This window comes from Podarcis gaigeae (assembly GCF_964106915.1).
Source record: "Podarcis gaigeae genome assembly, chromosome: 2".
Lineage (NCBI taxonomy): Eukaryota > Metazoa > Chordata > Lepidosauria > Squamata > Lacertidae > Podarcis > Podarcis gaigeae.
The window spans coordinates 52,867,125-52,889,860 of NC_139679.1; the positions used below are offsets into that span (position 1 = coordinate 52,867,125).

Sequence of the window (22,736 nt, forward strand, 5' to 3'; positions counted from 1 at the left end):
GGATGCCATACCGTTGCCAGTGTTGACGTAAGATTCAACTGCCAGTCCATTCAGCTTCTGTGCATGAAATGGAGGGCTGGGCCTCAGGGCACCATCTTGTCTTCTGCCTCAGGCAGCAAAATGTTTTGGCCTGGCCCTGGTATTTGTGGTAACTGACGGGAACTTTTGGCTTGCTGTTTTGGGAGAGTATTCCTGTTGCTGTGCTGCATTGTCCACAAGTCGTCACAATTCTGTGGTGGAGTTCTGCGGCGTTGTGCTCTATGCTCCCACCCACACAAAATGAACTAAGTGAGCAAGATGCGGTAAAGAGAACAGGGAGAGTATTTGTGTCCCCTGTGGCTCTTTCCCTTCACTCTACAGCTATAAAGTAATGGAGTCCTGCTGCATAATGAAGTATTTCATTAAAGCTGCCTCCTCTACTTTGTTTTTGGTTACATTTGTTATTTCAAGCAGTATTATTATAGTGTATAAATACAATTATTTGTACAAAATATAAATGATTCTGTTGTTTTTGCATAGTACTGGCAAGGTGAGGAGGAGAGGGGCCTACAACTGTGCCTGTAATTACCCGTGTGATAAGCAACATTGGAATGTGCTTCACAATGCAGAGCACCATGAAAGAGTACTTTGGCCCTTATGTTCTGGCTTTTTGAGTTGTAGCTCTATGTGACAGTGTAGTGTAGTGGTTAGAGTGCTGGATTAGGACCTGGGAGACCAAGGTTCAAATCCCCACTCAGCCATGAAGCTCACTGGGACAATTACTCGCTCTCAGCCTAACTTGACACACAATGAGTTTTTTAAGCATAAAATGGGGAGAAGAGAACTATGTACGCCACACAGAGCTCCTTGGAGTACAGGTGGGATATAAATGCAATAAAGCTAGAAAATCCAAAATGTCTATCTCATTGGAAACTCTTTATACTGTCGAATCAGTGGTCCATCGTGCTCAGACTCTTGTGCCATCCTGTCTACACAAACTGGCTGTGGCTCTCAGGCCTTCAGGCATTTTTCTCAACTCTCTGAAGATGATGATGATAATGATGATAATTTATTTCTACCCCACCCATCTGACTGGGTTTCTCCAGCCACTCTGGGTGACTGCCAACAGATGAAAAACGGAATAAAACATCACACATTGAAAACTTCCCTAAGATGATGTGGGTTGAACCTGGGGTCTTCTGTATACAAAACATACAGTTTACCACTGAACTGTGGCCCTTCTCCATCTTTTTCCTTAGGTGTATTGGATTAGATATAATTGGCCAATGGAATTGGACAGTTTCTAGAACTCCTAAAAAACTCTTCCCTTCAGTTGAAGAAAAATATGTTTTAAATGTCACTCTTTTAAAAGGAAATGAAACAGCAGTGTGAAAGATGTTGGCATCTTCCGCAAATTCTGACCCATCATGGTCTACACAAAAAAACCTGGCAGAGCAGCATTATATAAAAAAGTGTGACAGGGCAATTTGGAATAAAATATTCTCCCCCCCCCCTCCTCTCGGCCTATGTGATGCCATAAGTCCTTTTAAACCTTCAAAAAATCTTGAAATGATTTTTCTGCACCTTATTCCAGAAGTGTTAGTCTTGGGTGGCAAAAATCACAAAGTGTCTTGTGGCAGCTTAAAAGGCTAACATGCTTATTATGGCATAATCTTCCATGGACTAGACGGCACCAGGTGGCATAAATAAAATTTGTTAAATTTTTAAAGTAGCAATGCTCCCTGTTGTTTTTGTCCTTTTTTCTTCTTCTGTACTCAGCACATGATTTTAAAAATGAACTGTGACTTTTTAACCCACTCCGCCCCTTTTCCTTCATTCCTTTGGACTAGGATGTGGAAGGGGTTGGCTGAATTATGTGGCCTGCTTCTGTTTGATTCTAAACAACAAGAACAATCTGTCAATCAATTAATCAAGCAAGCAAGCACATAAAAGCACAACTACAGACACACTAAGCAGGATTTGTTATCCAATTTTGTTGGCTTTTGTGTGAAGGTCTGAAATAGAAAAAGTGGCAGTGGATTCTGTAAAACTGTGAAATTATCTTGCTCCTTTAAACCTAGAACAGCAACTTCTTCTTTCTTAATATTGGTCATTGTGCTGTTGCACATTGTTTGTAACAATAATTAAGTGCTAAGTCGTAAGACAGAAGCTATCCAAGTAGGCTTCTGCTTGTAAATGGGTTTTTTTGCTGTAGCTGATGCCACAGTTTGATTTCTCCTGTATGACTCACTTTAGAAAGTCATCTTGGGAATGTGTGAAAAAATAAAGGGAATATTTTAAGATAATAAATAACTTTGTGTGTTCTGTGTAATCTGAATAACAAATGTTGCACTTTTAGTGTGTGCTGGGGGCGGGGAGTTAAAATTAAGGAGGGCTCCCCACTGCTCTATTTGGGAGGAGATGAGTAATTATCATCTGGTGGCTCCTCGGAAAACTATTTCAAACCTGCAAAAGTTTTAAATTTGGAAGCTAGAATGTCAAGGCCTTCAAGTGATTGAAGTATTGGGGAATCAGTTACACAAACTGAACATCCATATTGGAACTCTGGAGGAAGCTAGACCAGCACAACACAGGTTAGTTGGTCTTGCCTGTAACTCATCTCACTTCCTAGAGAGGATTGATGGACTTGGCTGTGCCCTGTCCCCCCGCCCATAAGAAGAGTTCAGTGATGGTGGGAAGAAAATAACCTCATTGGCCTATGACCAATATATGCTTTTAATGTCAGAATGACCTCATGAGCCAAGTGACCATTCCTGTGTCTGCAGTGAGGTCAAATGCAACCTCAGAAGCAAACATTATAAGGTATTGGACTTTTAAGAGGCTATTCAGTAGGCTGTCTAATGGGAGCCAGAAAAAGATATCTGATGGCAGCTCAGGGAGGACCATTCAGTTCTTGCAATAATGTTAGGTTATCGGTGAGTTAAGACAAAGGTGTTGCTCTTCCAAGGGTCTGCTCTCCTATCCCTGCTATATTGTGGTATTAACAAGCAGCTTTTAGTTGGTAATTGCCAATACTCATTACCATCACTTTTCATTCTGCATTCTTGGCATTTCCTGGCACTACAGGGTCACCAGGTAGACATTACCTGTGCTAAGTCCAGCCAACCAAGCTTCCTGGCTCTTCTCAACAGAGAGCGCACACTAGCTTGGAAAGGGGCATAAGATCCAAGATGGATGAAAAGATTCCTTTGTAAACATAATTTAAGATACTTTGATATCCAGTGAGTGGGAAGCTCTGGCAAATGATAGGACCAAGTGACAGCACAGACTCTTGAGTGGCCGCACAGAACGATAAGAGTCCTTGAACAGCAACGTGAGTAGAGTTGACAGCAGCACGTCTACTAGAGAGGTGCATAGATGTTGCACATCTAGTCAGCCTTTTCTCACCTGGGATTGGCACCTGCAGCCTCTAGAAAAAAAAACACGTCTCTGATCCAAGTCATCCAAAGGGAAGTTCCAAGCTTGGTAGCTTCCACTAAGGCTACAGGTACATTTACAGATCATGCATGCAACTACATACAGAGCTGTTTGGTGCATCTAGCTGCACGGCAGGGCAAATTAATTATGGCCATGCTACCTTGCAAATCCATCCAGTAAGAGTGCTAGCAGCCACCATGGGGTAAAAGGTTGATTGATGTTACCTTCTGTAGAGTGCATAGGAGAGGAACCTTTTATGGTTTTATTTTAAGCTTGAGTAATCTAGCCATCTCTCTGAGAGAACGTGGTGCTCTTGCCAGGCCCATGGTATTGTTTCTGGCTGTTCTAACTGTTTAGGATTTGAGTGCCTGTGACCTAGCATTACTAAAGAAGCAAAGATAAATTATCCTGTGGTCATTGTTTCAGAGCAGTGACCCAAGGAAAAGTTGGAACTCGCTCGTTATTAAATAATACGCTTCTCAACATGCTTGATGGGTGTGATTAAATGTTGTCCTTTCCTAAAAGGTATTGAAGGGTTGGGTGGGTTTAATTTGCTTAGCCTCGGAACCTGTTTTCAGTGCTGTGGCTTAGCTCAGGGGTGAGGAACCTCCTGTTCCATTGGCCTAACTAGTTCCAATATAAGCCCCCCCCCAAAAAAAAAACCCCACCTCCCCTTTGCCAACTTGCCCTGCACCTGACATATGTGGTGTCAGGTGCAAGGCAGGTAAGGGTATGGCTCCAAAGGAACAACTAGGAGCTTAAAATGAGTTCCAGATTGTTCCTGTGCAAGCAGGCCTTCTTTGTTGATGGTGCCTTTTGGGTGCTCCCTTACTTTGCAAGTATAGATAATGATCTTATCATTGGTGCTTGCAAAGAGTTGTGCCTTTGACCACAACAGTTTGATTTCAAACTGTGTAGCTAAAGGAAAATGAGTCACCTGGCATTGTTGTATCATTGTGTGATTGACAATCCTGTTTCTGGATCCAGTTCTATACCCGTTTCATCAGAATAAATTGGAAAACAGTGAATGCCCTTGAATATGTGCAGAGGCCTATAACTGGACTAACTATGGAGTAACTAGAGTCCTATAGTTGGGATTTTGGGGTGGGGGATAGATCTGCAGGTCAAATGGTGCAAATTCCCAGATCAGAATCCCTTATTTTGTGAACTAAGCATGTGGATTTCTGCATGCACCATGTGCTACAGTCTTGACTTCCCTGTATGGATTCTCTCCTACTTCCCTTCATTTCCACCCCTGGATTTGTGTGTTGGGTAAAGAAAATAGCTGTGAGATTGAATTTGTAAAAGCATTGGCCTTTCCTGCGTATATTCTCAGATATATCATGAGAACTTTTATTAGTTTTCATAACTAAAGATATTGACATTGGAGGAAGGACGTTTGCAGGTACCTCCCAATATCCTTTCCAAAAGCATTGTTACATGGTGAGCTAGTATAGATAATGAAGCTGAAAGGTCAAAAGTTTATTTATTTATTTTGGCCTGTAGTAGAATAGCCTTTTAGGAACTGCTATTTAAAAAATAGCAACAAGAAGCTCTCTATATCCAGTCCTTCCTATTCCTATACCGTCATACGGCTACAGAGAATGCCCTTTTTATGCATCTTGCTATTTTAACTTCATTTTCCAGTGTCTTCAACTGGTTGGCCTTATATAGTGTGAAAAATGAATGCTTGGCTTCAGTTTTAGCTTTCTTAATAAGCTAAAAATCACTGAAGGGCATAATTTACTGTGTTTGAAAGGATCTTTTAATAGAACCAGAGGCTCCGAATTGACAATGTTCAATAGGCAGCCCCCCCCCAAACATATGGCACAATGCAGGGCCATTCACCCATTCACCCATATCAAACCTCCTCCATATCAACCCACACTACATTATGTTGAGAGCAGGTGCACTGCAGAAAGGTATCCGCAGAGCAAATGACTGAGTGACTCAGTTCCTATTTTTTATTCAGGAGCTGGCAAAGTCGTATTTTCTTCTGTAATGAGGTGTGTTGTGTGTGTGTGTGTGTGTGTGTGTGTGTGTAAGAGAGAGAGAGAGAGAGAGAGAGAGAGAGAGAGAGAGAGAGCGCCATATCAGTTGCTGAAGGATGAGAGAATTTAGCATTAATAACAGTGCATCATAAAAGTCTTCTGACGTTTTTGTGGATTAGAGCCACTTCATCAGATATGTGGAATGTTATCAGATGGATGGGGTGGAGAATCTCTGGGGCTCCCAACTCCCATCAGCCCTAGCCAGCATGGCCCACGGTCCAGGATGATGGCCGTAATAGTCTGGAGAGTCACAGCTTTCCTGTCCCTGGTGCTGGGAAATAAATATGTTAGCTGTGAGGTCAGAGGCAAAGTGAAATGCAATAAATTCAGGTAGTTGTGATTATGTTAAAGGATAAATGTATGTATAATAACAATGTATAATAGTTGTATTGACTATTCACCAAGCAGTGTTAAACGCAAATTATTTCATTTGTCAACACTTGTCAGATTTTTAAACAAAAAAACAATTTTCAGAGTGACACTCAACCATGTTGGTCTGCTTGTAGAAGCAGACTTCTCCTTCTTTTCCTCCCCTTGCAGCCCCCTGCATACCCCCAAAATCTGCTGCAGAGAGTTGGGGGTCTCGTTGACTCCTGCTCATTCAATTGAATATCTTTAATTGTGTGTGGTATATTTTAATTAAGCATCTTTAAATTAAAAATCAGTCTTCTTTCAGGCATCATGTAGTGTAATCTTCTGTGAGATGAGATTACACACACATTTAATGTTGTCCCAGGCAGCTGTTTTTTTAACCCAGTTATGGTTAACTTAGTGCCATTTGTCATGCGGACATGGGCCTAAACTGAACCAGTTCAGATGTCTTATTGACCAAAGTATGCCCCTTGTTTGTGCATATTCTCCCTCCTCCCCCCACCCCCCACCCCAGTGCTGGCAATAAATGCATCCTTTGGCCGAAACAGTCTCCTAGTGTGGCTTTACTGGGCATTCTGGAGTATGCAGTTTAAACACATTAACACCCGGAATGTTGGGCACCAGTATTTTGCTTTCTAGGTACATAACTGGATTTGCAGTGTGGAAAAAATGTAGTCTTTTTGTGAGCCTTTTCAGAAAATGTAGCAGTCCTATTTCTCTACTTCATCTCCCTGTGAATGAAATATCTTTAAGTTATAGAAATTTCCAGAAGGCGAGGGCGGGGCAATCCTTCTTTTAGCCAGTACAGTGGTACCTTGGTTTACAACCATAATCTGTTCCGGAGGTCCGTTTGTAAACCAAAACAGGTTGTAACCCAAGGCGCACTTTCGCCAATGGGGCCTCCAAAATTTTTTTGTTCATAATCCAAAAAATAATAATAATGAGTTGTAATAAAAAAAATGTTCCAAACCGGGACACGCACTTCCTGGTTTGATGTGTTTGTAAACCAAAATGTATGCAAGGTACCACTGTATATTTGAGGCTAGAGGCTAGGATTGAAAAATTCTTGTCAGATCAGATTGCAATGACCTTCAAATGCATAAGCATTGGTATTTCTCTTCTGGTTCCATTCAGTGGTTCCTGTAAAGAACTGGTTCAGTGTATTGGCCCCCAAATTTGAATAGATTTCCTGAACAGAATGTTTTGAATTAGTTTCAGACTTGATGTTGTTCACTTATATAAAGTTCTGCTTCGTTCTCTCATAGTGTCATGCTTGCCCATCATCATCATTATTATTATTATCAATTTTATTCTTTACTTCCTAAACCACTGTCTGAAGGTTAGCTACATATAAAATGATTAAAAACAGTTAAAAACACAGACACATTTAAAACAAGTCTACAACCCTAACAAGTGGGCATGAGGTAAAGATCCATTTATCCAGCTGGCAAAGCCTTTCTGAACAAAAATACCTTCAGCCATTTCTGGAAATGGCAGATAGTGAGCTTCCGTCATATCTGTTTCACAGAACAGGGGCAGCCACACTAAAAAGCCCTGCTGTGAGGTACTGCAGGAGAGGCTTTTGAGACCTTTGGAAGTTGCAGGAGAAATTCTTCTGCAGACTGCAGCGATCTACTGGGGAAAATGGATAAGGCTGCCTCTCAAGTGCCTTTTACTTCTGCTGGTGCCAGGCAACCATGCTCTCTTAACAGGGCTTTTTTGTTTTGTTAGGATGTGGTCTGTATACCCAGATATAACAATATATTCATTGTCTAATTTGGCTTAGGTAGGTTGAATATTCCTGGTGTTTTCATCTTGGAACCGTTTGGCGATTCTACTGATGTATGGACTATGCTGCTGCATAACTGATTTATTGACTTCAGAGTCAGTCTCTGAAGTGATGGCGTGTGCAACTATTTTCAAGACTGTTACACATAATTGAAGCCTCCTGCCTTCCCATGCTTATATGCCTCCCACCACCTATAAACAACAGAGGTGTGAGCAGATTTGGGAAAACCCCAAAGTTTGTAGGTCCTTAACTCCCTCCCAACCCACCTGTGCCCCCCCCCCCTTAAAGCAACTGCCTGAAAACTCAATGGGTCATTTGTTGCTGTTCATTTTTTCTGTGGGGGAGCATCATGTAATCCTGCCAGGAGAATTGGACTGATTGTTTCTCCCACCTCCTACTGCCCAAACATAGTGCTTGTCTCCTCATCCGTTGCATGTGAGAACTAGCCCTAAGTGGGCATGTTGTAAATGGGTGTCAGCTAATTTACACCTGAATTTTTTATCCTTAGCCTGGACAGTTGTGGAAGAGGAAATGTGCTTTGCTCTGACTGTATATTCCATCTCTTACATACTGTAAGGGCCAAACTAGATGAGATGCCATTCACACACTTGTTTAAATAGTTTAAAAAAGTACATAGCAGACTTGGGAGGCTCATGAACCATATTAGGACTCTGGGGAGTAGGGAGATGTTAACCCTTTGCTTCCTGCTGTGATTCTGATCTGGATCTCGGCCTCTACACCTGCTATCTGCACTGGAAGAAAGGCTTCCTTTGTTAGAAATTGGGGCTTTCTTCCAATGCCCGTCCACTCCATGCAAAAAGAATAACAACAGAACAAATCCAAACATCCAGTTCTTATCCCTGGTTGTTTAAAAAATAATAGCTGTGGATTCAACTTGTTCTTTGTTCACTTTTTTCATCTGTTTGGTTTCTGTGTTTAACAATATTTTGCCTATACCTGAAGTGCCTCTCAGTTCTAGAGTGCTTTGTGCAATATAACACAGTGTGATTGAGGTTGTGGGTAGAGGAAACCTGTGGTTCAAACTAATAGACTGAATATACCGCAGTGAAAACTTTTCCTCTCCCGTAGTTCAGCGAACAACTGCACATTTTTGTAAATTTATCTGTTAAATTTTTTCCCCATCTCCATCCCTGTCCACCCCCCTGAACACACACCTCAGCTTTGTTTGAGAACTTGTGGAGTGTAGGTGGCTAAGGAATTTCATTTCTCTTCAGTGACTCACCACCAGAATGATTCACTTGTGTATGGAGAGAAAAACGACCCTGAGAGGCAATTAAGTGGCAGGCTGTGCTCAGAATGCTTCGACTGTGTGGCATCGCACAAACCCGCGCCCCTTTCATTTCTGAAAGCTGCTACCCTTGCCTCTGTTGCTCTCCTACCTCTGTGGTGGAGGTATGCCCTAGTGAGCGGGTTGTGCATCACTTTCCTTAAGAGGTGGTAGCCATGTACATCTTTGAAAGGCATGTTGCTGATCGCACTGCAGCATTCTACCAGATTTAGCAAGCTGAGGTGTTTGCTAGCAGCCCAAGCACAGATCTGACCCCAAGGTTTGCAGAAGTACAAAAAGAATCTGTAGATGGGGGGAGAGGACCCATAGAATATAAAAACAGTGGACACAGTAGGATGACTGTTGGGAGGGGTGAGGGAACTAAAAACTGGTCAAAGCAGAAGGGAATGGCGTATCCTGGAAAAAGGGCATATCTGGCTGGCTGGAACCATGAATAGAAGCTTTCAACAATGCCACCTTTTGTTGCACTTGCCAAGGGTAGATTTTAAGATTAAGATATACTTGATTTCAGAGGAATCAATTACCTTTCTTTCTGCCTGAGCCCCTGTCCTGGGCATTTTTTTTCTGATTAGAAGGTGGCAGAGCCAGAGCAGTAACGCATGCAACATTGCATAAAGCAGCCTCCGTTGGGGAGTTCTGTCATGATCTGATGTGATCAGGCAGATAGTGGGACTCAGTAGAGTTGCCTGGTCTCTGTGGCGGCTAATTAGAAGGAGGCAAGGCCAGAGCAATGAGTCATGCAGGCTCCCAGCAGGCACTGTCCGCTGTGAATGGCTGCTTTGAGTTCATAGCATCCAGCAAAATTATTTCACAAATTTATTTCTTTGTGGCAGATGAGTATTCCTTGGTGCAAAGTTTGAGAGTTGCACTAGGTTAGAATAATGATGAGGGTATTAGTCTTAAAAAGTTTGATTCTCAGCTCTGACCATGATTGTCACAGATTCGCCCCTCCGCAAGGTGTCAGTTCTTTCTCAATATCAATGCTGGTTTTCTTCCCAAGTGGTAAGCTTCCAGCACAAACAGCATGGCTGACTAGCAGGACTATGGGATTTGGAGTTCAACAGCACCTGGAGGGCCACAGGTTAGATACTCCTGCTCTAATGGGTTTTAGGTGCTCCCTGGGGTCATATGCAGAGGAAATTGAAGAGCACTTTCCCCAGGACAAATAATGTCAAATGGTAACACTGCTGTTTATAATGCAGTTGTACTGAAAAGGGTGAAAGAAAAGGAGAAATATATTGCTATATAGCTGGCAGGTGTTTCTAGTAAAGGTAAAGGTACCCCTGCCCGTACGGGCCAGTCTTGACAGACTCTGGGGTTGTGCGCCCATCTCACTCAAGAGGCCAGGGGCCAGCGCTGTCCAGAGACACTTCCGGGTCACGTGGCCAGCGTGACATCGCTGCTCTGGCGAGCCAGAGCCGCACACAGAAACGCCGTTTACCTTCCCGCTGGTAAGCGGTCCCTATTTATCTACTTGCACCCGGAGGTGCTTTCGAACTGCTAGGTTGGCAGGCGCTGGGACCGGGCAGCGGGAGCGCACCCCGCCGCAGGGATTCGAACCGCCGACCTTTCGATCAGCAAGCCCTAGGCGCTGAGGCTTTAACCCACAGCGCCACAGAAATATATTGCTATATAGCTGGCAGGTGTTTCTAGCTTGCCACATTTGCCATGTAGGCCCCAAATAGTACAGTAGTGTCTTGACTGGCAAGCATCTTGTGGAGATAAGTAGATAGACCACTGGTCAACTTAATTACTTTTTTTTTTTTTTTTTTTAAAAAATCCTTTATAAATATATGAATTCTCTTAATACATGTAACATAATGTCTTTGCCCCCTTAAATCTGTTTTCCCCTCCACTGCCCTGCCAGTGACATTCCACAGATGATAGTCATTTAAGACGATTTAAATAAAAAGTTCTGAGAAGAAACTTCCTTATTTCCAGAGAAGACATCATCCTTCTCATTAAACCACCCCAACCCCGAAATGTTGACAACACATTTTAAAATCTTGCAGTACTCTCCCTCCAAGAACACACTTCCTTTTATAGTATCCACATAGTGTTATTTTTACAGCCTTCAGCCTGGAGCTATTTCCTGTTTCCAATTATTTAGTTACACGCCAAAGCCCCTCTCTTTCTCCTCCTGGCTTCCTTGCCAAGTTTGCCAAGGCATTATTGTCATTTCAGTGAGACGACGCCAGTGCTGAGGTTTTAATGGGCTGTGAGCAGGAAGTTTAGCTATTTCCTCTGCCTGTGAGGCCATGATGTCATGAGCTGCTATGGGGCTCTTTATCATATGCTGCTGTTGCTGTGGTCTGTGTGGAAAGAATGTAAACAGTGCTTTCCAGATGTTCCCAGGGAAGCTGCGGGTCCATAAATGGGCCATTTTGTTCAGGAATATTATAAATGAGGGGAAAGATGAATCAGGCTGTAAAATATGTATAGCTCTGAAAATGTCAGATGCTACAGGCTTTGTTGAGGTGGTAAAGTCCTCGTGTCTCTCTGGTGTGTGTTTGATATGTTTGTAAGGAACCACACACGCATACAATTGTGTCATGCTAGAAGGCTGAAAGTGATTCTTTTTTCCAATCTGATTAAACTCTTCACACCGAAGTGATTTCAGATGCAGGGCTCTCTTTTAACACCTAAAAATGGGATCCTGTGTTTGGAACCAACATGAATTGAGTAAGCTATCTCCAGCTGTCCATTCCACTTCCATACTGTTACAATGTTTATAGATCAATTTCTGTGGCTTGCAATGGATAAAATACTGCTAAAAACAGCAGAACAAGAAAATATACAAGACCCATTTGGAACAGTAGAGGATAATAGCATCCACTGACTACCATTTCAGCTTGAAATTCTTCCTAGAAGCAACCAAAGAGCTACACTTACATTTCATAGGAGCTTCCTGGGTAGGTAGATTATTACACAGCCTATAGACCAGAGGGATTGATTGTCAGGTCTCCTCCGTTTAGTCAGGGTTGAGAGTGAGACACAGGGGAAAGAATAGGAATTCTCCTTCTCCCTCCCTCAGTTTCCTTCCTGTCAAACTTCAGCTAGTAGTAATTGCAAACTAGTTCACTTACATAACTGAGTGAAAAGATGTTTTTTGCACTCTGGTGTAAAATGAGAAATGATGTTGTTGGAAAACTTAATGGAAAAATTCTAAGCATCATTCAGCTCTGTTGACTGTGTATAGTGAAATGCTCCACCTGTTTTATAGCATTTTTGTATGTGTGTTTTTCCAGGCTTGACATCTACAGGAAGGTGCCAAAAGACCTTACGCAGCCAACCTTTACAGGAGCAATTAGTAAGTATCCGTGTGTGCATTTGCCTTTGCAAATCTCTGCTCGGTTCCTTTTTGCTCCTTGATTTAAACAGTATGATTTCCCCTCTAGAGGTCATTACCATAATTCAGCAGATTTGTAACAGAAAAGCTTGCTGTGATTTTGTACTGAATGGCGAATAAGATAACTGGAAGAGCCAGCATGGACACCCAGGCAGTATATTGGTCTCAGACCTGGGAGACCCTTCTGAATCGTGCCATGTTGGGCGGCCTTTGGAAAGTATTTTGGATGCTGGGGTGAAAGCAACTAAGTTCCTCCCACCCCGAAAATTAAACTCAAGGTAGAAGGCTGTGTAACAAAAGCCATATTGCTGTTTATAGCTAGAAAGTGACAGTCAGAGTCCCTTTTTTGTCCCCAGCCTTTGTCAGCAGATTGCATGGTTTGGGACTGACACCCTCTTTTCTTGGGACCTCGTCTCCTTCCTTCTTTGCAAGGTTAAATATTATTGGCTGAGTAATGCAATTTCACACCATCATTGCTAGTAAGCATGTTGCATGTATCAGTATACACATTGAGCTGATCCTGCCAAGCCTGTAATTAGATGCCTATTATTGCTTTCCTGTTACACACCTGTTTCCTTTAACTGTGTAGGTGAACCCCAAGTTTACTTACTCCCCTAGTTGGGTTCATTAGCCCTGTATATCCTTGCTGATGCAGACAGAATCACATCCCTAGAACTTAGTAATGCTGAATCATTAAGGAAGCGATATGAAATAGCATAGAAGAGTCACTTGACAGAAGATGAGACGTTCTACCAAATATTTAGTGGTGACAGGCCATTTTACGTTAGAATGTCACTGTCTGCTCCCTTTCCTCCCTTTCCTCCTCTAAAATTTAGATTGCTGCTTTCACCATACTACAACTTTTCATATGTATCATATGGTTTAGGAGAAGAACATTACTTGAGTTACTGCTTCACATACCTTGTCTATGCTGTGGTTAGGAAGACAAATTCCAGAACTGTTAGCCGTGATAAGTGCTAGTTGTCGTGAGACCCTCCAAACTGATTAAGGTGACAGGAAAGGAGCATACAGATCCCTATTTTACTTCTGCAGCCAGCCCCCCCAACAAACCAACCCAACCCCCACAAGGGACGTCTGCAGTGTTGGCAGCAGTGGTGCTGTGATGGCAACCACAATAGTTGCTGCAACATCTTGGCTGTTTTGTTTTCCTCTCATTTTTTTTACGGAGCAGGTGCAAAGTTCAAGACAGTTGCGCTGACCACCTTTATTTTCCAGAGTGCCAGATAGCACTAGTGAACATGATTGCCTGGAATTTTACTCCTCGAGAGTGCAACTGTTTTGTGAAATGTTTAAAAGGAAAAGGGGGGAAAGGAGAGGCTGTTGCTCATGTAGTGCTGCCATTTAAGGGCCCCTGGGCTGCAGGACTCTAAATCAGTGCCCCATAGTCACTATTGGTCAGCAGTGGTTAATCCAACCTTGGGTTGCTGATATGACAACCCTTTTTATTGCATGCAAAGTAATTTCACTGTTCCCTTCTGCACAGATGAGAGCACTTATGGAGTACTCTATCCAGTCTTGGGAGCACAGGTCATGGCAAATAAAGACAAATGGAAAATGATTCTTCTGAGGACAGCCACCAAGATGATTAAGGGTGTAAAGGACTAATCCACTGAGGAAAGGAGTGACTTATGCTCATGACCATATATGAAAAAGGGTATCTGAAAGAAGAGAGGTAGCAGTTGTTCACTCTCTGAGGTGAATGGGGTTGTTCAGAAGGGTGTCCTAAATGGCAGAGCAATTCAGCAAAGGAGCAGGATACATAGGGATAATGCAGAATATTTGTTTCATTGGAAAGATTGCAGTGGAGACTTGTTTAGAGGAGATGGTCCACAAATCCCTCCCAGCTCTGCCATCCTTTAAACTATGTGCTCTTGGCAGGCAAAGCTGAGCTTGAGACATAATTCTGGGAAAACTGGGACTATCCTTGAGGATCTGAACTTTTTAGAGTGTGATCACACTAGACAGCAGATGTGTCCATCAAATGTAACACCATAGTCTGTGAAGGGGAGATGCATAGCATCTCAGCAGTGTACAGATTGTCTCCTTACATGTTTACAAACACACGCCTGTCCTCTTCATCCTTTACAATGTTCACAAGACCAGCATATCTGCTATGTACGTAAGAAGTTAGCTGACCAGTCAAGTACTTAAATGTTCCTTTCTCATTAGCTCTGCAGTAGGAGTTCTGCTGTGCAGAGATGGCAAAGCCACATTCTTGTGCTAAACCTTTTTTGCACAAAGGCTCAGCCTTCAGTACATGGGAAGCTACCTTCTCATGGCTCATCTCGGTCAATATTGTCTATATCAGTGTTTCTCAAGGTTGGGTCTCCAGCTGCTGTTGGACTACAACATCCATCAGCCCTAGCTAGCAGGACCAGTGATCAGGGATGATGGGAGCTGTCGTACAACAACAGCCGGGGACACAAGCTTGAGAAACACCGCCTACATTGGTATCAGATTTCTCTAGGATTTCAGGCAGCGGTCTTTCTCACCCTACCTGCAGGTGCTGGGGGTTGAATATGAGATCTTTTGCATGCAGAGCATGTGCTCTACCACTGAGCTACAGTCACATTCCCTTCCTGTTCTGAAGGAACTGTATGACTGTCCATTAAGAAGGTGGCATAAATCAGCATTGCTGGGGAGCCCTAAATATACTTGAGGTTTCACAACTGATACTGAGTAGTTTAGGCACTACTTTATGGGGTTTTTTGGGGGGGAGCCTATTCCTGAAAGATTTTTTCAAAGCAGGGAATCATTTGCACCAACAGCCCATTTCTGTTGTAGAGTAACTTGCATGTGTCAGCTGCCGAATGCCTTCAAGATCAATGCAGTGTGTAACTCTGCCAAGGTGCCCATGTTTGGAAATGAAGCATACAGTGACATGGGCCCTGGCATGTGACAGTTAGTATCCCACTGGCATGAGCGATATTACATACTGTCAGAAGCAAGCAGTTCAGAAAGTGGCTCTGTCAATCTCACAGTTTAATACCAGAGATTAATCATTATAGCGCACTGGTTTGAGCATCATAATGAACTATACGCACAGGTCCCACTTTACGAACACAATGCAATCCCTGGAAATCATTCACTAGGTGAGCGTTTGCATGACGAGTCAACAATTTTCGTTCGTATAATGAATTGACGATTTCCATTGGTTTCTATGGGGAAATTTCTAATGCGTTGCTACTCATGGAATCTGCAGTGCATATAGCAAGGGTTGGGTACTAATTTGTTGGGTAACTGAATTTTGGCACAGTGAGCGTTCATAAAGCATGTCCTTTACGTAGTTAAAACAAATTATAATTTAACGCGAGCAAGCAGTTTAGTGGTGCACACAGAAATTCCCCTCACACTTCTCCCTGGTCCGGTTGTATCATACGTAAACTGCCCTGTTGTGTCTCTTGCTTTTTTTTTAATCAGAGACTAAAAGGCTCTCTGGGAAGTAAGAGTGACTGCTTAAAAAACAGCAGTGCTTCTTAATCCACAGTAGTAAACATTTACTCATATAGAATCTCTCTGGATTCATGTTCTAAGCCACCACCCCTTGCAGACTCGGTTGCCCAGACAAACAGCCTACTCACAGCCCTTAAGTTTTCCCACTTTTTCTGGGATGAGCATGTCTCTCTCGATGAAAACGTTCCCCTTTATGCTGAGTCCAGCAGTAGCTCAGAATTCCTTCTTGATTCTTCTGAATTATATGTAGGAAGAATAACTGCCTTTGTCCTTTGGGCCTAGAGGCACTGGAAGTTTAGTGGTTTTAAAGCCACTTTTCCACGTCACAAAACCATTTCTTGTGTACGAAAAGCTGCTAAAGAAGCATTAATGCCTTTAGGATCACCAGTGATGATGTGTACTAATCTCTGGGGTGTGATACATTGTGATAAAGTGTTGTGTAGGCAGATTTCAGTTCAGCCAGCCTGAATTGGTCCTTGCAATCCTTGTAGGAGTACAGCAGCATGCCTCTTCCTGCAGTAGAATGAAGTGTTGCAATGAAGTGGTTATCTGCATATAATCTGCCTCTAGCTTTTTAAGCCCCTGTGCCTCAGCATGGTGCAGTTGCGTAGCTGGGGGAACTGCATGTTCAGTCACAAAGAAGTAGATAACACTTGTACCTGCAAAACAGCCAACTAAAGGGAGTCGTGCAGTCGTTCTCTCATTTTGTATGTGTTTTATTTGCCTGCTGTGTCCCATTCCTAGAGCTATTGTTCTGTACTAGAAGGAACAAACGTTCATGTATACGAGGAAATTTTCTCCCCTTTTAAAGGATTTGTCTTCACAAAGTGCAGGTCTGCTGCCTCTTAAATGGTTTGTGTTCTTAAGAAGAGGAAATGCCCTCAACTATCAATTACCCAAATAAATTTGCAATAATTATGGCCCTTTAAGAACATGGGATTTTCCTCCTCTGTCCCTTTTGGGCTTGTGGCAGCTAAAAAAGCTGATTTATTGTAGAACTGACATTCAGCAATATCTATCTATCATCTATCTCCAAGTTAGGTTTAATGCAACTAAGTCATTTAAAAAGGCTTTTTAAGTCAATACAATTTTACTCTGGTATTAGTGATTGAATGCGTTATTTATTTTATTTAGAATTTTATTCACATGTCTGCCCCATGTAAAGTATGGGAGGTGAATTTATTGTTTACATCAACCTTCATCAACCCTCCAGACATTTTAGACTACAGTTCCCATCAGCCCAAGCCATCAAGGCCAGTGGTCAGGCATGACTAGAGTTGTATGATCCAACAATATCTGGAGGGCACCAGATTGGAGATGACTCCTTTGCATGAAGAAGGGCACACTGGGAAGCGGAAGCAAAACCCTGTTTCCTCCCTCCCCTTCACTTTGCTGTGCTCCATTGTTTTAAAGAGATTTTTGCCCTGCATCCCTTTTACCCATGTGTTCATTTTACTGTACAGATGATGCCCCACCACACTGTGAATGGGGCATGTGAATGGGCCAAGTATGTTGACACATTTAGTTCCTTAAAGGGAAACATGACTTCTAGCCAAAAAAAAAAAAAATTACTGTATTTTTCGCTCCATAAGACACACTTTTTTCCTCCTAAAAAGTAAGGGGAACCGTCTGTGCGTCTTATGGAGCGAATGTGTGGTCCCTTCCTTGTGAGCTGTGAACTGTGTTATACTACTTGTGGTTTGTACGAGTCCGCTGTTTTATTTGATTTGTTTTGTTGTGTTGTGTTTCATGATGGGCGTAAAGCCGAATAAACATTTTGTTGAACATTTTGTTGTTGGTCCCTGGAGCCGAATTCCCAGGGGGAAAAAAAGATCATGCTCTTTTTTTTAGAAATAGGGAAGTGGGTGTTGAAACAAAGCCGCTGAGCAGCTGATCGGCAAGTGATCGGAGGGAGATAAGGGACTCTAGTGATAAAGGAGGCTGCCTGGGAGGGGGGAGGTAAAATCACATGGATCCTCAGGATTTTTGCATTGGGTCACCCCAAATTCACCATCAGATCACATAGCATGTCCATGGCTATAGCCGGCACCAAAAAAAATCACACATCCACTGTTTCGTTCAGAATTTTTTTTCCTCTTGTTTTCCTCCTCTAAAAACTAGGTGCGTCTTATGGTCGGGTGCGTCTTATGGAGCGAAAAATATGGAAGTTTCTCCCCACCCACCTCCACCAAATATGAGATGGTGTGAGGATGAAGGTGGAAAAAGCCGTAAGATGGCTTTGGGAAGTGAAAATTGGGCAGGGCAGGTACTGTGATACAGGTTGGTGTTACACTGTGAGGAGGAAGAGACTTAGATGGAATTGAATATAGAAGAGAAATAATAGATAGATGTGCAAGAAGGGCATTCATTAAGGGGGGAGAATAGTATGGCTTTCAACAGATTCTGTTCTTTGGTGCTAGCTTAGCTTTTATTTGAGAGACTGTGTCATTTATAACATATCATGCTTTGCTGTGCCTGAGGGCTTGCATCCCTATCAGAGATCTGAACTTTCTGGTCTTTGGCAGTTAGAAGGAGCCTGATGAACCAGTTTGGGCTGCTTTGAACACAGCTTTTTCCGCTTTTAACCAGCCTAAAACAAACCCCTGTATTCAGTACAGATGAAGTCTTAAGAGAATGTCACCCTATGCCTTTTTGTTCCTCCTTTGTGTGTCTTTACTGTGGGTTGGCCACTATAAAACTGGATTCTTTCTTCCTCTTAAATCTCTCTGTTTTGAGGGCCCCTTAATTTGTATCTCCTACTCTCATTGTGTCCTCCTTTCTCTTTCTACCTACTACTACAAGTTATAAAGTTATGGACATGGCCTTTCTCCAGCTGCAATAACTATTGTACATTGATCACACATCAGTAGGCTCCTTTTAAAGGCCCTTGATAGTAAATTCTTTCCCTTGCAATAATTTGAGGAGCAATGAGAGATTTCCCCCTCAGACACTCAATTCCTGAGGCTACGCATTTGCCTTCTGTGTAATTCCAGATTCTGGGGAAGGCGACTCTAAATGTATTTGCTATGTGACTTGAAAGAATTATTGACAATATCCTTTCTTGTTTCTTTGGAGTTTTGTGGTGTGTTTTGGCATAACAAAAAGTAAGAGACGAGGGTGATGATCAAAAAGGTTACATTACAGGAATGGGGAAAGGGGCAAAATCTGATAGAGGGGTGTTGTTTGGCCATTGCTTGAAAACTTGCCCTAGAGCTCTAGGCAGTGAACAGAGGATTGACAGGTCACAGAAAGCAGAAAGTAAGAGCTGCCAGAACTCTGGATTCAGTTTATGGAAGCAAGCATCCTCCCAGGCAGTCTTCTTCAACCTGGGGTCCTCCAGATTTGGGCTACAACTTCCATGAGCCCCGCACAGCATGGCCATTGGCTTGAGATGGTGGCTGCTTCCCCCACCACCTCCGCCCCAGCTGGATGTGCATTCTGATGTATGTCTACAGATCAAGCCTCAGAAAGAAATCAAGAGAAAGTAATGCAATAAACTAAAAGCAGATAAACAATGTCAGGAGTAATGTAAAAAGACTGTGCTTATAGATGATTTTTTGCCCTTTTGTTTTGAAGCATTTTATTTGCTTTCATCTTTTGCTGATTTTTTATTTGTTTAAAAAGTAATTCTATATTATGACCAAATTAGTTTTTATTTATACTTTTGTACACTGCCCTAGAATCTTTTAATGAAATCTTTTAAATTATTATTTTTAAACACTACTAGAGCAGATCAACCATAAACTTTGGACGTAATCCAGATTCAATGACTTTACCTCCGAAGAGCAGGCAAAAGCCATGATAGAATGCAGAAAATGAATGGGAATGGTCAGTGCAGGGCATTTACCCCTTTTTCTTGTCTGAGACCAGCTGTGTTGATCAGCCTTACAGGAAGTTGTGTATGACTGTAAACTCCGGGATGAATTGGAGTTGAGGGGAAGGAACCTTCCTGGAAAGGATTCCGCCCCCCCCCCCCTGCCTCCATCCCCAGCTACTTTTCCTATCCCTCACAGACGTGCCCTTTTGGTATATCTAAGAAGGGGAGATTTGGATCATGCCCCTCATCCTTGATATGTATGGTTAAGAAACAGCAACAAAACAGGTGCCAAGCTTCACAATGGCCTGTCTTACATTGTGGCCTTTTTATTTCCCCCAGGATTTTTGTTCTTAAATATTTTTAGTGCTCTTTGGATCTGTTGTGTAAAGATCATTCTCTGTTGCTAGTTTTATTGTATGTTAGATAATTTTCCTTATTGCATTGTCATATTTTATGGCTTCATTTTTCTTCCCATGTAAAACCACCCTGAGAACCTTTGTTATTGGGCACTTTGTAAACACTGAAGATTTAAAAAGAATTTTTTTTTTACTTCCATTGCATATTTATTTGAAACTGCCAGAAGTAACTCTGGTTTTTAGGCTTGTATAGTCATGGAAATCATCCCAAAATAGGAATCGCCAGCCTTTTTGAGTCTCTGGTCACATTTGGAGAAACTTTCCTGGGGGCTGCATGTACCACAACGAAGCACATACCTCAACCTCTTCTATTGACTACAACAGAATACTTACTTCAAACCTAATTTCAGGGGGGAAGGAATGAGAGAGGAGACACCGCAGGCATCCAGGAAGGCCTATTGAATTCATAGGGAATTGGTCTATTCAGCATGGCTACTAACTGTGACAGATTGGAGCTTCCATTTTTCTATCTCTGAATGCTAGGTGTTGGGAATAAACAACAGAAGAAGCCTGCTACCTTCATGTCCTTGTAAATTTTCCAGAGCCATCGGGTTGGTTGCTGACGCAAAGCAGATTACTTGGCTAGATGGCTCTTTGATGACCATGTTCTTCTAACCTGAAACCAACCCTGGAGGAAAGACTGGATGGGGGAGTGGATTGATTTAGACAGTGTTTCCCCCTCTAAGCCACCTTCCTCCACTGACACATGACTCACCCAGGGGTTGTGCTGGTATGCTTTCTCTTTCTCTGACTGCAGGCCAAGCAGAATGAACATGAACTGAGTGACAACACAAAGGGTGGAAGGGAGAACAGTTAGCCAAAGTGCTTACTTTTTCTGCAACCATCTCTCCCTCTCTGTCCTCCTTCAGTCTTCCAAGCAGAGGTGACCAGGATGAGCCCTGCTGTGGGAAAGTCAAATGGCTGCAGGACAGAGTTGGACATAGTGCTTAGAGACACTGCTTTAACCATTCAGCTCCCTTCGTGGATCTTGAGAGCCCAAGATCAGAATTTGCTTTAGGCGCAGATCTTTAATTCCTGAACTGTGCACAGGTGACAAATGGACAGGAGGTGACTTTAATCACCTGTATCTTTAGGGGTGCTTTAATCCCCTTCTCTTGGTTGGTATCATTGTGTATGTGGTTTCAATGCATATTTAAATATTTGCCATATATACATCTAATAAAAGATGTTTTTAAATATTTTTAATTTAAGTGTAAATTACAAAATCACATATATTTCATCTGTACAATTTTAAAAGTCTACAAATAGGACCTAATTATAAGACATTGCCCATTTACTGTGGTTTCTATAACATCATTTATAAATAATCCAAATTCAGTTAAAACTGTCAATAACTTAAGATAAATATAGAAATTGAAATATGTATCGTAGTAAACATCTATATATTGCAGGAGAAAGTTTCTGTATTGTCCCTTAGCTCTGTAAGAGAGATTTCTTCTTGGCAGGCATTATTAGAAGTAAATCTGGCATAGTTCATTTGGACAAATGGCTGTGTCCATTATTTTTTTCCAGATTTGTCCTGTCATTGCCAAACTAACAGCACTGTGATGATACACAGAGCAAAGTTTAGAGAAAGAGGCCCTGCCTATGGGGATTGGCTGAATGGTGGAATGCCCTGTCATCGTGACTGAAGAACAAACAAATAGGGTCACCCTCTCCTTAAGCCCTCCTCCCAATACTATTAGTGTATCGTTTTGTGGCATTTCTTGCCTGCTTTTTCCGTGGTGATTCAGCATGGAGTCAGAATGTAGAGAATGTTTGCTTTAATTCATCAGTAAATACCAACCCTGCTCCTTTTAGTTACACCCTTAACACTTGCGGCTTCCCTCCCTCAGGGCAGGTTATTGCTTTTTAGAGACTGCTTTTGAAGAACGTGAAGTACAGTACTTTCTGGCAGGGATATCCAATAATATTTCAAAACCTGTCCGAAAACCAGAGAATTGTGGTTTCTTCCTCAGCAGAGATTTTATTAAATTAAAATTTGAAAGTGATACGATTTAATCAGAGTTGTTGTGACCTGCGTGATGTCTAGCTTGTGGTGAACTGTGGTATATGCAACAGTCCCATAAATCACCATGGGTGTTCAGCACTCCATTTTACGGCAAAAATAGCACATATGAGGCACGATTAGTTGCCAAGGGAAGTGCCAAGGTGTACATGTGCTCTAAGCAAGTCAACTTCATAAGAAAAAAAACTATTGATTAGTATAAATGTGCTTTCACACTACATTGGTACCTTGGGTTACAGACGTTTCAGGTTACAGACTCCGCTAACCCAGAAATAGTACCTCGGGTTAAGAACTTTGATTCAGGATGAGAACAGAAATCGTGCAGTGGTGGCAGCAGGAGGCCCCATTAGCTAAAGTGGTACTTCAGGTTAAGAACAGTTTCAGGTTGAGAACGGACCTCCAGAACGAATTAAGTTCTTAACCCGAGGTACCACTGTATACTTTTTTGCCTGCTATTGATACCATTCGTTCTCTTGGGCGCCACTGAGGAACTAGACAGCTCCTCACAAACTGCTGCATTCCTGTGTTCTCCTTTCTGTGCTGGTTTATCACACTTGTAAAATTTTTTAAAAAAATCTGTCACAGAAAGAAACACACCACCTCTGCAGTGGCAATTGTCCCTCCTCCTATTAGTGCAATTGTCTCTCCTACACAGCAGAGACTGGTGACTTGACTACTAGACTACTGGTTTCAAGGTGCTGATATTAACTTAT

General features: G+C 42.3%; 1 protein-coding gene across 1 annotated transcript in view; it reads left to right on the plus strand.

Annotated features, from left to right (window-relative positions):
• The window catches only part of ERGIC1 (endoplasmic reticulum-golgi intermediate compartment 1), a 74,807-nt gene that overhangs the window by 12,439 nt on the left and 39,632 nt on the right, over nucleotides 1-22,736 (plus strand). Inside the window, exon 2 of the mRNA XM_083721263.1 lies at nucleotides 12,187-12,248. Coding sequence (XP_083577389.1) covers nucleotides 12,187-12,248 — 62 coding nt within the window. The remainder of the gene's footprint in view (nucleotides 1-12,186; nucleotides 12,249-22,736) is intronic.